The sequence below is a fragment of the Prionailurus bengalensis genome, chromosome A2, assembly GCF_016509475.1.
Source record: "Prionailurus bengalensis isolate Pbe53 chromosome A2, Fcat_Pben_1.1_paternal_pri, whole genome shotgun sequence".
Taxonomy (NCBI): domain Eukaryota; kingdom Metazoa; phylum Chordata; class Mammalia; order Carnivora; family Felidae; genus Prionailurus; species Prionailurus bengalensis.
The window spans coordinates 113,478,685-113,492,918 of record NC_057348.1 but is presented as its reverse complement, the minus strand read 5'-3'; the positions used below and the strand labels follow the sequence as shown (position 1 = coordinate 113,492,918).

At 40.1% G+C, this 14,234-nt stretch overlaps 1 protein-coding gene across 1 annotated transcript in view; it reads right to left on the bottom strand.

Moving 5' to 3' along the window:
- DNAH11 (dynein axonemal heavy chain 11) overlaps positions 1-14,234 on the bottom strand; it is a 352,005-nt gene that overhangs the window by 253,067 nt on the left and 84,704 nt on the right. Inside the window, 7 exon segments of the mRNA XM_043589069.1 lie at positions 302-393; positions 1,896-2,120; positions 3,399-3,521; positions 4,293-4,415; positions 7,311-7,469; positions 9,202-9,285; positions 10,648-10,806. Of these exon segments, the coding sequence (XP_043445004.1) occupies positions 302-393; positions 1,896-2,120; positions 3,399-3,521; positions 4,293-4,415; positions 7,311-7,469; positions 9,202-9,285; positions 10,648-10,806 (965 nt within the window).

Here is a 14,234-nt window from a genome sequence, read left to right as displayed (position 1 = left end):
GAAGAGATGCTTAATAAATATCTGGAGGATAGTTCAATAAAAGAAGTGATCATTCATGTAAATTCTCTTGATAATATTCTCATTTTACTACTATGATAGCCCATTTGGAAAAGAGAAATGTATTTGATTTACATTATCTATGTACCACCGAGTATGTCCAAGGTAACTGGACAACTATAAGCAAAATCATAAATTTACTAACAGTTGTATCTACAGTAACATGATGTTAAATGCTGTAACATACTTAAAAGCAATCTCATAAAATTATAACAAATTCATCACTTCATAGTTTTATCGTTACCTGTATTGCAAATCTTTAAGTTTTTCATAGAGATTAGGTCTGCATGTTGCTTCTAGAACGTTCTTTATTTTAGCTGTCTTCAACATTAACTCCTGTATGAAAGTATAAGGTGGAGCCATTGATATTAGAAATTACTTTTCTAAATTTTTCATCCATTTGAGGAATTTAAAAATGAAGAACAGGGGCACCTGGGTGGCTAAGTTGGTTAAGTGTCTATCAACTCAGGTCATGATTATTCAGTTTGTGAGATCGAGCCCCGCGTGAGGCTCTATGCTGACAGTGCAGAGCCTGCTTGGGACTCACTATCTCTCTCTCTCTCTTTCTCTCTCTCTCTCTCTCTCCCCCTCCCTCCCTCCCTCCCTCCCTCTCTCTGCCCTCCATTGTTTGCTTGCTCTCTCGCTCTCAAAATAAGTAAATACTAAAAAAAAATTTTAAATAAAAATGAAGAATTGTAAGAAAGTAAGGTGAAAGAGACTTCTAACCCCATGTCTGCTCACTTTTGCTTTTAAACTTTTAGATGAAGGCCAAAAACAAGGTACAATCACACAGTTTTTATCAAAATAAATTCGATGGGCACTACCACCATTCTGGGTCCAAACAAAAAGAATCGAGACAGAGAACCCAAAATCTTAGAGTATATTCACATATGAAAATCAGACGAATACTCAGCAGTCTATTCTTTCTTCCTTAAAAGTTAAAATAGTATGGGGATGACTGGGTGGCTCAGTCAGTTAAACGGTCAACTCTTGATTTTGGTTCAGGTCATGATCTCACGGTTCATGAATTTAAGCCCTGCATCAGGCTCTGTGCTAGGAGCTTGCTTGGGATTTTCTGTCTCCCCCTCTCCCTGAACCTTCTCCATTCAAAAATAAAATAAATAAACATTAAAAAAATAAGTTAAAATATACCTCTGGGTGTTCTTTAGATAAGAAGAAAGATAGTTATTCCCCATTTCTATATAAAAACGTATAGCCACTACTCTTTGCTGAAAGTCTTTCAAATCATTTATCATTATCATGTGTACATCTCTATGTGTTGTCTGTGGCACGTATGAAATAAACAAGTAACTAGTAGTATTGTCACTGGCTCCCCCCCCCGCCCCCGCCCCGTCCCGCCCCGCAGTACTTTACTTAAGACCTTACTGCAAGGGTCAGCAACCCAGGGCTTAAGCGAAACATCGAGCCTGATGCTTCTTTTTGTATGGCTAGAAGCAAAGTATAGTTTTTACATTTTTAACCTGTTCAGAAAAAAGTCAAAAGCAGCCTAACATTTTGTGACACGTGAAAATTCTAGAAAACTCAAATTTCAGTGACCATAAACAAAGTTTTATTGGCACACAGCCACACCCATTTATGTAGTGTCTGTTTTCTTTCACACTACAGTGGCAGTGTAGAGCAGTTATGACAGAGACCATAAACAACTACAAAGCCTAAAATACTTACTATCTGACCCTTCCCTAGATAAAGCTTCCTGATCGGCATCCTACAATGCAAAAGCGTATTTTTAGAAATACCCCCAAATTATGTTTTTTATAAGATTTTTATATTGCTTGGAAAACTCTGCTATGCTAGAAAACAGTCTGTCTTCTATGAACCTTAAATTCAGCATCTAGTCCATCGAATCTTCTAGCATCTTTCACAAGCTGGATTCGAACATCTTCTGAACAAACGAAGATGCTTTCCAGGTGAGACCAAGTTCGCTGGACTTCCATCCAAGCAAAGATGACTAAGTCTGCAATGTTTAATTTATTTTGCCAGCTTAACACTTGTTCAATAAAATATTCCACATATTTGCTTTGAAGGAGAGTCTGCAACTGAACCTAAAACAAAGGAAAAGAATGGTAAGGAACAGCTCAGGTGGGCGACTGAAAGTACCGTGAAGGAGGGGCCATACCCGTTTTGTTTACTGCTGGATTCCCAGGATCTAGCGTGCCATACACGGAATAAGCATTCAGTATTTGCTAAGTAAATGAACGAATGGCATTCAATATTCATACAGACGTTTTTTTCCAAAAGAAAAAAGATAAGTAGCAGCAAATGCATTTCATGTGTCTTCCACAGGAAGACCATGTAGCTCTTTGTAGGCAGGAAAAAATACTATGCTCCCGGGTGTGGCTTTAGGAATTACACTGTATTCCTTCATCTTCTCTCAGTCTCTCCCTGGGGTCCCTGCCTATTAATAATTGCAAGGTTATAAATCTTCTTTTTCTCCCAAAACTGAAAAAAAAAGAAACCAAAACGAACTTTGTCTACAGCTTCCTAAGCCCTGAAGTTTCCATTTTTCTCCTCTTTTAGTCGACAAACCAAACATTAATGCTGAACAGTCTGGTGAGCACTTCTCACCATTCTCTGATGCTATAATTTCAGGAAGTCACTCAGGGGAAAGGCCTCTTGTCATTCTCTTTCACCTGTATGTATTTAACACATTTGACTTCTCTTCTACCACCAATTTTAATATGCTATCATGGACACGTTACATGATTCAAGAGTAAAGTGTACAATGTGATGCTTTGACACATGTATATATTGCAAAATGGCAACCACAATAAAGTTCCTTAACACCTCCATCCCATAAACTTTTTTGAGGGGTGTGTTACTAATATCTATTCTCCTAACAACTTTCAAGTAGACAATACAGTACTATTAACTATGGCCACCATGACATACATTAGATCCCCAGGACTTACTTATCTTATACCTGGAAATGTATACCTTCTGACCAATTTATCTCCCCACCTCCCCCACTCCCCAGCCCCTGACAACCATCACTGACCCCACTGCCCACAACACCCTCTTGATTGACATACTTTGTTGACTACCAGCCCAACTCACAAGGCTCTCCCCAGGTCTTTCATCCACCCGACAAAGAGCCTCTCTGTCACTTCCTAGACTCCTTGGAGCCTTACTGTCTGTCTCCCTGCTCAAGTACAAGTTCCGTGAGAACAAGTGTTCACACCTTTTGATCTCAAAGGGTACCATGCCCAGAGTCAGGACAAGTAGATGCCCAATGAATGAATAAATATTGAATACTAGAACTTGGAAAAAGTTTATAATTATCATTTAAAAGGAAAATTCTTCAGTAAATATACCCATCTTACTTGGTTGTGCTCTAGAGTTTCAAAAAGTTGTTCATCAGATTTTAGCAATGGAATGCCCGTCCGATAGTGAACTTCATAAGAGAACTCCATGGTTGCCCAGGTCTGACTGATTTCAATAATAGCCTAGACATAAACAGTATTAAGTTATGTGCACAGAAGTTTAATTTACTACCAATATCTAGGATATCATCTGGAATTTTAAAAAAAACTTTCACAATTTGCAAAACATAAAAATAAAAATAAAGGGCTATCCAATACTACTGGTCTCATTTTTTCTCCTGCAAATTATTCATGGTGATGAGGTTCAGAGAATGAATTCCACCTCACAAAAATAAGCATCACACTAACATCAAATTTCTGTTGGATCTGAGATTTACATGCTTCACTGTAACAGAACATTAGAGCAGAAAGGGACTTCCAAAGTAATCTAAACATTTATTAGAGATGATTTTCACATCAGCCAGAAGGAGACAGGTAGTGCTCTGAGTGCCTGAATAAACCTGCATGAACCTGGGGGATGGGGTGGGGGGTTGTGGTTAGGGACCTCTCTGCCGTTCAGCTGCCTCATCTGTAAGACAGGGTCAGAGTATTACCTACCTCAGAATTAAATGAAATACTATAAATAAAGCACTAACAGCAGTGCTTGCAACAAAGCAAATGACATGTTCTTAAGTGTTCTCTATCATCATCATCATCGACTGGGTCAACCCTCCTGTTTTACACATCAACTGTGGCTTAGAAGGATTCAGATTCCTGCCCAAGTCACACACAAACTAGTGGCAGAGAAGAAAATGGGACTCATGGGACACACTCATGGCATGGGGGCTTCAGACTCTTAGGGGCTACAGCACAGAACTAGCTCGGTGTAAAAGGAAAACAGCCCAAGGACACCACCTTTTCAGTCCCCAGTTCCTTCACCGCTTTGTCCACAATGCTCCGGACATCATCTTCCACTTGGTGCAACCGCAACACTAACAAATCTGCCAAAGTTGTGGCTTCGTTTATTGAAAATCTGACCTAATTTGCAAGAAAAAAGGGCGAAATTTACATTACACATGTATTAATGGTTCTTTGGCCTAATGGCCAGAAAAACCAATCACAGCTAAATATATTCAAGTCAGCTGCTAAGCACACCTCTGGTTCTGCAAGGTGGGGCCCATTAAAGACAATGCTTTTTAACACATAGTTGCTGAGGCATCACCCACCAAAAGCTAGGGCCAAGGCTCTGGCCATGTTCACACTCCACTGCATTCTTTTGTTTCATATCCTTCCCTTGTCAGCTCATTTCTTATCTCTTTGCCCACAAATCCCATTTTTAAAGAGAATCACATTGTTCATTTATTTTAATTTGGTTGAAATCCCAGGGATCAGGGAGTAGCTCATTTGTCTTTTCTTCCTAAAGTACTCTATTCACTGAACATAATTCCCAGTTGCTTCCGTGATTTAACTTAGTTTTGTCACTAATTTAATCTTTGTTCCTTGGCAAAAAATATTCTTACTCATAGGGTCATTATTCATTATTACCATGTGAAAATATCATTCACATTTATCTCCCGATCATCTTGTTAACTGCCCACCCCCAACCCCAGCATTTGCTAAGCCCTCAGCTCTTCCTAAGTGCTCAAACTCAACTGCCCCCCTCAAACATGAAGAGCTGACTCAGCCACATAGCTGCAGAAAATCTACTTCCCTTCCTGCCGCTGCTAAGAATACCTTCCCTGCTTCTAGGTAGCGGCCGCCTTCTCTGCCTCTCCCCAATCTCTAACATTGCTTGCCACCTTCTGCCTCTCCAAATAGGTGACTCCACATTCCCATTTGCCCACGATTAGGGGTTTCCTGGGAGATGGAACCTTCAGGGCTAAAACCTGCCAAGTCCTGAGCAAACCAGATGAGTGCTATCTCTGCATCACTTCTGACCTTACTCCAGAGGTGATGGGGGCTGTGGACTGAGTTCTGTCTCAGAAAAAGAATGAGCAGGAATGTGTAATGGGGCCACCCTGATCAGTTGTGTAATCTGTGCACTGAAACACAGACACCTAGCCAGTCAACAACTGGAGGCTGAATCTAGCTGCTGCAGGATAGCCTGGGAAGAGGTGCTTTTTTCTAACTTTTAGAAAGGCCTGATACAGGTAAGAAATGGTGTGAGAAATGACACTGGAGGAAATAAAGGAGAGGGACACATACTTTATCACATATTGGAAGATTCGATAAAGGTTTTCTGAGTGAATATATTAATCAATCAATTACCAAGTCTAATTATCCAAAGTCTAAAAGACTATGGAAAGCATAGTAGTAATAATGATAGTAACAATACTAATAGCAGCTTCAAGGGCAGTTAACTGAAACTTGCTACATACTTCATCTATGTATATAATCTCACTTCCAATGTTTTAACTAAATCCGTCTGGGAGGCATTACAGCATTATTTTCGTTTCATACAAGGGACAAGTAGGGTATGGAGAACAGGTAACTAGACCAAGATCCCAGAGTTATTGTTTGGGTTGGATGAATAAAGCCTAGGCTATGCCCACTTCACCTGACTGTCCCCTTCCTCAACTTCCCCACTGCGCCAACTTTGCTTTCAAGTCATGAGAGCCTTTCTTCACAATGTGTGCCTAAGAGACAACACACTCATCAGGCAGCCTTTTACATATTTTGAACTCCTAAAGATCACCTTCCCCACCTCCCAAAAAAAAAAAGTTGGTACATCTGCTCTTAAGATGCAGAAAGACTAGAAAATATAACCTCAAGTCTCATGGATACATGAGAAATCATTTCATGCTTTCCAACAAAATCAAAACTATCAAAGGACCATCATTTTTTTTATGGTTTATTTATATATTTTTGAGAGACAGAGCATATGTGCAAGTGAGGGACTGGCAGAGAGAGAGAGAGAGGCCGGAGGGGGGGGAGAGGGACAGGGAGAGGGAGAGAGAATCCCAAGCAGGCTCTGCACTGTCAACATGGAGCCCAACTTGAGGCTCAAACTTAAGAACTGTGAAATCATGACCTGAGCCAAAATCAAGGGTTGGACACTTAACCAACTGAGCCACCCAGGTGCCCCAAAAGGCCATCATTATTAAATGACCTAGGGTAGGGGTGGGGGAAGAAGTCACAATTTAAGAATTCTCTCTCCCCTGAATTCACTTTTATACCCTCTGATCCTCTCCACAACCATGAGGTTCTTTCTAGCCATGCTGTGCTCCCTACAAGGCCTTCACATGATCTCACTTGATCCTAACGAGAGTCCTCTGATACAGGGTTGGGTTCTTGCTGAAGTCTCTCTTGGTTTACAAATGCCTAACATCTTGCTGTACCCTCACAAGGCAGAGGGTAGAGGGTTCTGGTCATTCCACCCCATTCTAAGGGTACTAACTTCATTCATGAGAGCCTCACCCTCTTTACCTAATTATCTCCCCAAATCCCCACCTCCAAATGCCATCACAGTGGGGATTTAGGCTTCAACCTATGAATTTTGGGGGACACATTCAGTTTACAGCAGGGGCTGAAATGGGATCTCCACATGGTCAGTTTGTTGGTCCTAACTCGAGGAGCTTGATCTCCTCCGTTTGACCAGAAGTCTTTTTTTTAAAAAATGTTTATTTATTTTGAGAGAGCACAAGCAGGAGCTGGGATAGAGGCAGAGAGAGAGAGAAACAAAGAGACAGAGAATCCCAAGCAGGCACCTTGCTATCAGCACAAAGCCTAATGCAGGGCTCACATGCATGAACCATGAGATCATGGCCTGAGCCAAAATCAAGAGTCAGATGCTTAACTGACTGAGCCACCTAGGCATCCCTTGACCAGAAGCTTTCTCACAAATCCCACTTCATTTCAGATAAACAACGTAAACCAAGGAATAACACTTAACAGTCACAAAAATATTCCATTAACAAGACCCAGGAAACCCACCCCAGTGGCCTTCATCAGCTGGTGCCAATGCCTGTCTCTGAGAGCAGGGCTCTGTAACTCTGTGACCACTCTCAGGGAGGCCGCCATGTCCTTGACCATGCTTTCCAGGCCTGAGTAAGCATCCCATACACGGACTTCCTTGTCTAGTGAGCAGATTTCCTAAAGTAAAAAAAAAAAAAAGAAAAGAAAAGAAAAAAAAGCAAAAAAACAGATCTTCAGATATAATAGTACATTTTATAATTTGTCTTCTATAGAAAAATAAATATATATTTCCCTGAATTACTAAAGAGTGAAAGCATCTAAGCCCCTAGGTTAAGGACTAAAATCAGAGAAATAGAAAGGATCTTCTCATTTGTATGAGTCATCTATGTACAAGCCACTTAGATTCACTGGTTTCTTATTCATAGGCACTAACTGGATATCCCATGAGGAAACCCATGGGACATTAAATATAGGCAAGTTAAGAGAGTTTCCAGGACCTTTGCAAAGAAGAGCATTTCCTCTGGAAACGTAAGTAAGCAGAAAACAGAGATTGTTACCTGAATTACTAAGATCTTCCTTCAAAGACCTGACTTGTTTAAATGGCAGCCCTGAAATGTTGGCTACCATTGAATGTTTGTTCCTTGGCACTTAAATATTTCATGGTTTTAAGATGTATCAAGTAGGGCCCCTGACTTGGCTGTCTTCTTGGCCCATGAAACGACATTGAAAATTGTGAATGAGAAAACCCATAATAAAACAATTCAGCACAAAGAAAAGGACAATGCCACTTTATTAAAACAAAAAAATGGCTTCAGCTGAGAGTGGGCATTAAGGTGTCTCTCTGAAGTCAGATAATCAAACTGTAGCAAAGATAAATGGGGGCCTAAGCACAGTAATGGCATATGCTGACCCCCTGACATCCAAAAGAATCATGGGAAATTTTTGTTATGGTCTTTAGGATAAGGATAATATGAGGGGAAAAAATGGAAAGCCTTGGTAGGAGCCGAGCAGAGGATGGGATCAACACAAAGACGTTAACAAAAAAGTAAAAAGTCCTGACACTTTTTAACTGCCTTTCACTTCTGTGCATTTTGGCTTATCCAAAGAGGTTCTACCTTCTTTAAAGGGCGTACAGCTATGGGGACTAGCTATCAAAGCACTACATTCAAATAAGGTCTGTTCTGTATATATTGAGTCCCTCTGGGATATCAGAAGAGTCAATAAAGATCACAGTATTCCATATAAATTCACAAGTGGCATACTTCAATTAGTTGCCCCAAATTTCAGAATCAAAGGGTATCTTTTAAGATACAAAATAATGGTTGCTAAAGAAAGAATTAAAAACCTTTCTTAAGCCTACCCTCTCAGCCATGGTACTTGTTTTTTCATGTTTATTTTATTTTGAGGGAGAGAGAGAGAGGGAGAGTGCATAACGCGCTTAAGAGCGGGGGAGGTGCAAAGAGGGAGACAGAATCCCAAGCAGGCTCCCCACTGTCAGCACAGAGCCCGACTTAGGGCTCAAACTCATGAACCAGGAGATCATGACCTGAGCTGAAATGAAGAGTCAAAGGCTTAACTGAGTTAAGCCAGGCACCCCTCTGCCCTGGTACTTATAATCTTAACATCCTACATTCTAGAAAGCCAAAGCTAGCTCAAGATTATAGCTGCTACTCACAGATTCATTTGCCCTAGTATGTTTTCACCCACTCATTCACAAAAAGGGAGCCTCGATTAGAAATGCAACTAGCTGAGAGTTTAAAAAAAAAAAAAAAAAAGTACTGCCTCATATCATCCTGTTTGAAGTAAATAAGGACACCCAGCCCAATATACCAGACACTCGGTTAGGCAAGATGGAAGGAGGTGGTGCTGAGAAAGATAAATGGTTGTAATCGACAGTTATGGAACTTGCCTTGGCAAACCTTCTGAGTTCTACATCCATCTGTTCCACATTAATCTGTCTCCACTGGGTTTTAGTCCAATTATCAATGCTTCTCTGAAAACGCACAGGCAGATAAAAGTGTCAACAACATTTGGTGAAATCAAGTCTCCACAGCAAAATATATAAACTGATGATACACAGTGATTCCATCATCCAGTGAAGAGTCAATTATTTAAATATTAACTGCACTTGTCAAAACTTCCGTATCAGCAAAACAAAAAAGTTGTCAGGACCTATCAAACTTAAGGTGAAAACATTATGATGTATTAATTTTTAGTCGCAATGACAAATTCCATATACATACCATCACCATTTAATCCTGAGTACTCTGAGTTGATAAGTATATTACCATGAATTCCAGATTTTAAAACTCTACATCTAACATGAGTTTTCATAAGACAATTTTACAACATTAAGACACTCATCAATTTCTTGACCATATTCTAGGTCCCTTATTATATTTCTTCTTTTATTTATTTATTTTGAAAGAGACAGAGAGAGAACGCACATGCATGAGTAGGGAAGGGGCACAGAGAGAGAGAAAAAAACCAGAGAATCCCAAAAAGGCTCTATGCTGTCAGAGCAGAGCCCAAAACAAGGTTCCACCTCAGGAACTGTGAGACCATGAGGTGAACCAATATCAAGAGTTGGATGCTTAACCAACTCAGCCAACAAGGCACCCCAGTATACTTCTTTCTATGGTTCTCAACTAACCTCACAGAACATTATGTATAACACATGTTGCAATATACCTACTTCCCCAGAATGTATTTTCCCACTGAAGTTTGTAAATGAATTAACAGTATATAAATTAACTTTAGTCAGGTCCATTATAGATGCATGTACATGTAAGTAGGAGGATATACATGAATCTGCATGCACAAGTAACCATATACACATACTAGTTATATATTAATTTTATTTATATCCCACATAATCCCTGAAAAGAACTTGAGGCAGTCAACTCATCACACACAGTTCCATTCAGATCTAAAAATAGGGGCACCTGGGTGGCTCAGTCAATTGAGGCATCCAACTTGGCTCAGAGCATGATCTAGAGGTTCACAAGTTCAAGCCCCACATCAGGCATCGAGTGACCATGCGCCCCACTTTGGGACTTCAGACTCTGCACTCTCCCTCCTTCTCTCTCTGCCCCTCGTGGGATTTTCTCTCTTTCTCTCTCTCTCTGCCCCCCACTCACTTGTGCTCTCTCTCTCAAAATAAATAATTAAAAATCTTTTTAAAAACCTGATTCAGAGAAGAATCTTCTAAGAGAACACAAATTCTAATTCAAAGGGGAGGGGAATATGATACACACATATTTCACATTATAAAACCCCTACAAAATGATACAGACATTAAAATTTGCCTATTTATACAAAAGCACTCACACACACACACAAAGTAGTGTCTTACTCTGATATAAATCATGACATCCCAGAGTCCCTTGAGCAATTTTACTTCTTTGCGACACTGCTTCATTTGTTTGTACTCTGGTAGAGCCACTTCAAAAAGATGGGTAGATTCCTGCATCTGCAACATTTCTTCTTCCAATGCTTCAAGCTCCTGATTTGCCTAAGGAGAAAACACACACACACACACACACACACACACACACACACACACACACACACACACACATGCAAACACCCTCAATGTCCAATGAACTGCCAGAGAAAGAGAAGCCACGTGGTTCTATACCCCTCCAGTTATGTTAACATTTGCAACCTTCATTTTAAAATGAACAATAAAAGAAATCAGCAGTATAATTATTGGTAAAATGGAGGTTTTTGATAAGCAAACTCACAGCTACTCAAAAATTCAGAGTAGACTACTAATAAATACAAACCTGTCACCAATATTGCCCCCTACATGCTTCAGCAAAGTTTGCTCTCGCATCAGATTTCTATGAGTACAATTTTTTTTCTCTTGATTTTCATTTTATAGCTGGGGACTTGGCTGGAGAGCAAATGGTGAGGCTCTGGAAGATTCCACTTAAGAAGAAACCACTTCTTTAAAAAAAGAACTTTCGGATTTAAAAAATATCCTAGAGATTATCAGTAGTACAAAATGTACTGAAGAGAATTCATGAAATAAAACACTGGAGATAGAAACAGCACAGCAGGAGAAATTTCACTGTACAATTATCCTTCCCAAGGCTGAGCTACCATCCCATCTATGTATGTATGTCTGTGTTACGCCAAATACAAATGGAGTCATTTTTTTTCTTTCTTGATAAGCCAACTCTTAATTTTAGTTTTGATTAACACTGTAGTGTGTTCACATGGTTAAAGTTAGAGGAGTACAGAAGAGCCTGTAACGCAGCAAAAGCTGGTGCTCTCTCCAATCCTTCTGGGTGCCATTTCTCCAACTCCCAATTCCATGCACAAGCTGCTCCTTCTTCATTTATCGAGTTCAGACTTTACGCTAGGTTACTGGCTCTGCAAAAAGAGGACTTAACTTTGTTTTTCCACTTTATATTTTCTCCCAGCCTCCTCTCAATACCCAACTCTTACATTACTTTAGTTCTTCTGGTTTTCTTAAATGTCAACGTTTTATTTATTTTTGGGACAGAGAGAGACAGAGCATGAACGGGGGAGGGGCAGAGAGAGAGGGAGACACAGAATCGGAAGCAGGCTCCAGGCTCTGAGCCATCAGCCCAGAGCCCGACGCGGGGCTCGAACTCACGGACCGCGAGATCGTGACCTGGCTGAAGTCGGACGCTTAACCGACTGCGCCACCCAGGCGCCCCTGGTTTTCTTAAATTTCAATACTCATACTTAATCCTTCTGGGCCTCAGGTTTCAACTCTCCCAATTTCCTACTATATCAAGAAGAATATGAGCACTTCAATCTTCTCTCATTATACATGTATTTCATTTTTACAAGTTATGTCTTTATAACCAGGAACTGCAATGCTATGACTCAGTTTACCAATTTTTTTTTATTATGAAAAATTCCATACACATGACAAGGTGTGGGGTGTGTGTGTGTACCATCGGCTTAGGACTATGTTATTGGTAACTTTTAATGGCCTCCTCAGTTTTATTCCCTTCCTTCCCACCACAAATTTAATTGCCAAATTTTATTTAATATTCCCCTGATCTTTAGATTTTTACTATATATATAGGTACTGCTAAATGCTAAAAGGTTAAATTTTTTTTGAAATTTATGTGAATAAATTTGTACTCTATATTAAGACATTTCAATTCCTGCTTTGAGCCATAGTCGTGAGGCTCTGTGAAATTCACTGATTTCTACTACTGTGTAACTACTACCTTGCATGAATACTGCATTTGTGACTTTGTACGAATACTGCAATTAATTTATTCTTCAGATGGTCATTAAGGCCCTCTGTGTAACCAGTACTGACGCTCTCCCAGGAATTTTTGTGTCCCCTGGTATAAACGTTTCATTTACTCCTACAGCAGTAAAAGCTTCTGTTTGCCTCTGCTTTCCATCTGAGATTCAGCTACTCCATTTTTTTCCCTGCCCTTGAGAGCTTTCTTGGGAGCTCAGCAATAGATAAAAAGTCACACATGTAGGGGTGCCTGGGGTGACTCAATGAGTTAAGCGTCCAACTCCTGATTTCAGCTCAGAGCGTGATCTCACAGTTTATGAGTTGGAGCCCTAGATCGAGCTCCATGCTCAAAGCGTGGAGCCTGCTTGGATTCCCTTTCTCCCTTTCTCCGCTCCTCCCCATCTCACACACTCTCTCTCTCAAATAAATAAACCTAAAAAAAAAGTTGCACATTTCTGAACATGTTTCAGCATCTGTTTTACAAAAGGATTTTCTAAATGTCTAGACTACCACACTCCCCAAAGTAAACAGCCCTTTTATTTGTCGTTTTTCCTAGATTACTTACACTAAATTATTCCTAAACATATATACCTAGTAATGTTAATTCAACTGTTTACTGTACCTTTGGATATGAAGAAACAAGAGCACATAATATAAGTTTACCGAGGAATCTGTTATAAAGGAGAAATTCACCATACCACTCCCTCTGATCCTGAAGGGGCAATGGTTTTCTGCCTCATGGAGTGAAGTGCCTTGAATGCTAGGGTCTACTACCAGCCCAGAATAAGCACCTACATGCCTTGGGATGAATCCAGTTAGAGGAGTATTAAATGTATGAGCCACACACACGAAAATGACTTCAAAATAAAGGTAACCCAGCCCTACTATATTCAAAACATCCCTCAACACATTCTGTAGGTACAAGGATAAATATCTCTGACTTTTAAATATTTAACTATATGCTGTTATATTGTAGCATGCAAATGGTAGGATTCAATAAATAACTATAGTAAATGTTTACATACAGCACATTGGTTAGTCAAGTAAAAATGTCTCCCCTTCCACAATCTGTTCAGACCACCTGCAATTCACATAGAATCTTTAAAAACTCCACAACTCTATTAGCATATTCTAACCCACAGTGAATACATTAACCACTTTTCTTTAGCCAAGTGAAAAAAGAAGATCTGCTACAGAATGGTGTTTTCTGAAAGGCTTTAAGGCAGTTATAACTAAATTCAATCTACAATTTGGACAGAGAGGTACAAGCTGTAAGTTTTATACCAGTCTAAGGAGTAAAGACCATCTCCAGCATGAAGTAAAAAGAGGATGGATGTCTCCATGAAGAGCTCAGAAAGATTCACCGTTCCTGAATCTAAACCTCACCAACTCATTTCTTATTTTAGACGCTAGGTTAAGAATTTGTTATTTTTCTTTTCTTTTTTTCATTTTTAAAAAATGTTTATTTACTTTTGAGAGATAGAGGGAGGGAGGGAGGGAGGGAGGGAGGGAGGGAGGGAGAGAGAGAGAGAGAGAGAGAGAGAGAGAGAGAGAGAGAGAGAGACGGAGCATGAGATGGAGAGGGGCAGAGAGAAAGAGAGGGAGAACCAGAATCCCAAGCAGGATCCAGGCTCTGAGCCATCAGCACAGAGCCCAATGCAGGGCCCAAACCCACGGCCCGTGAGTTCAGGACCTGAGCCAAA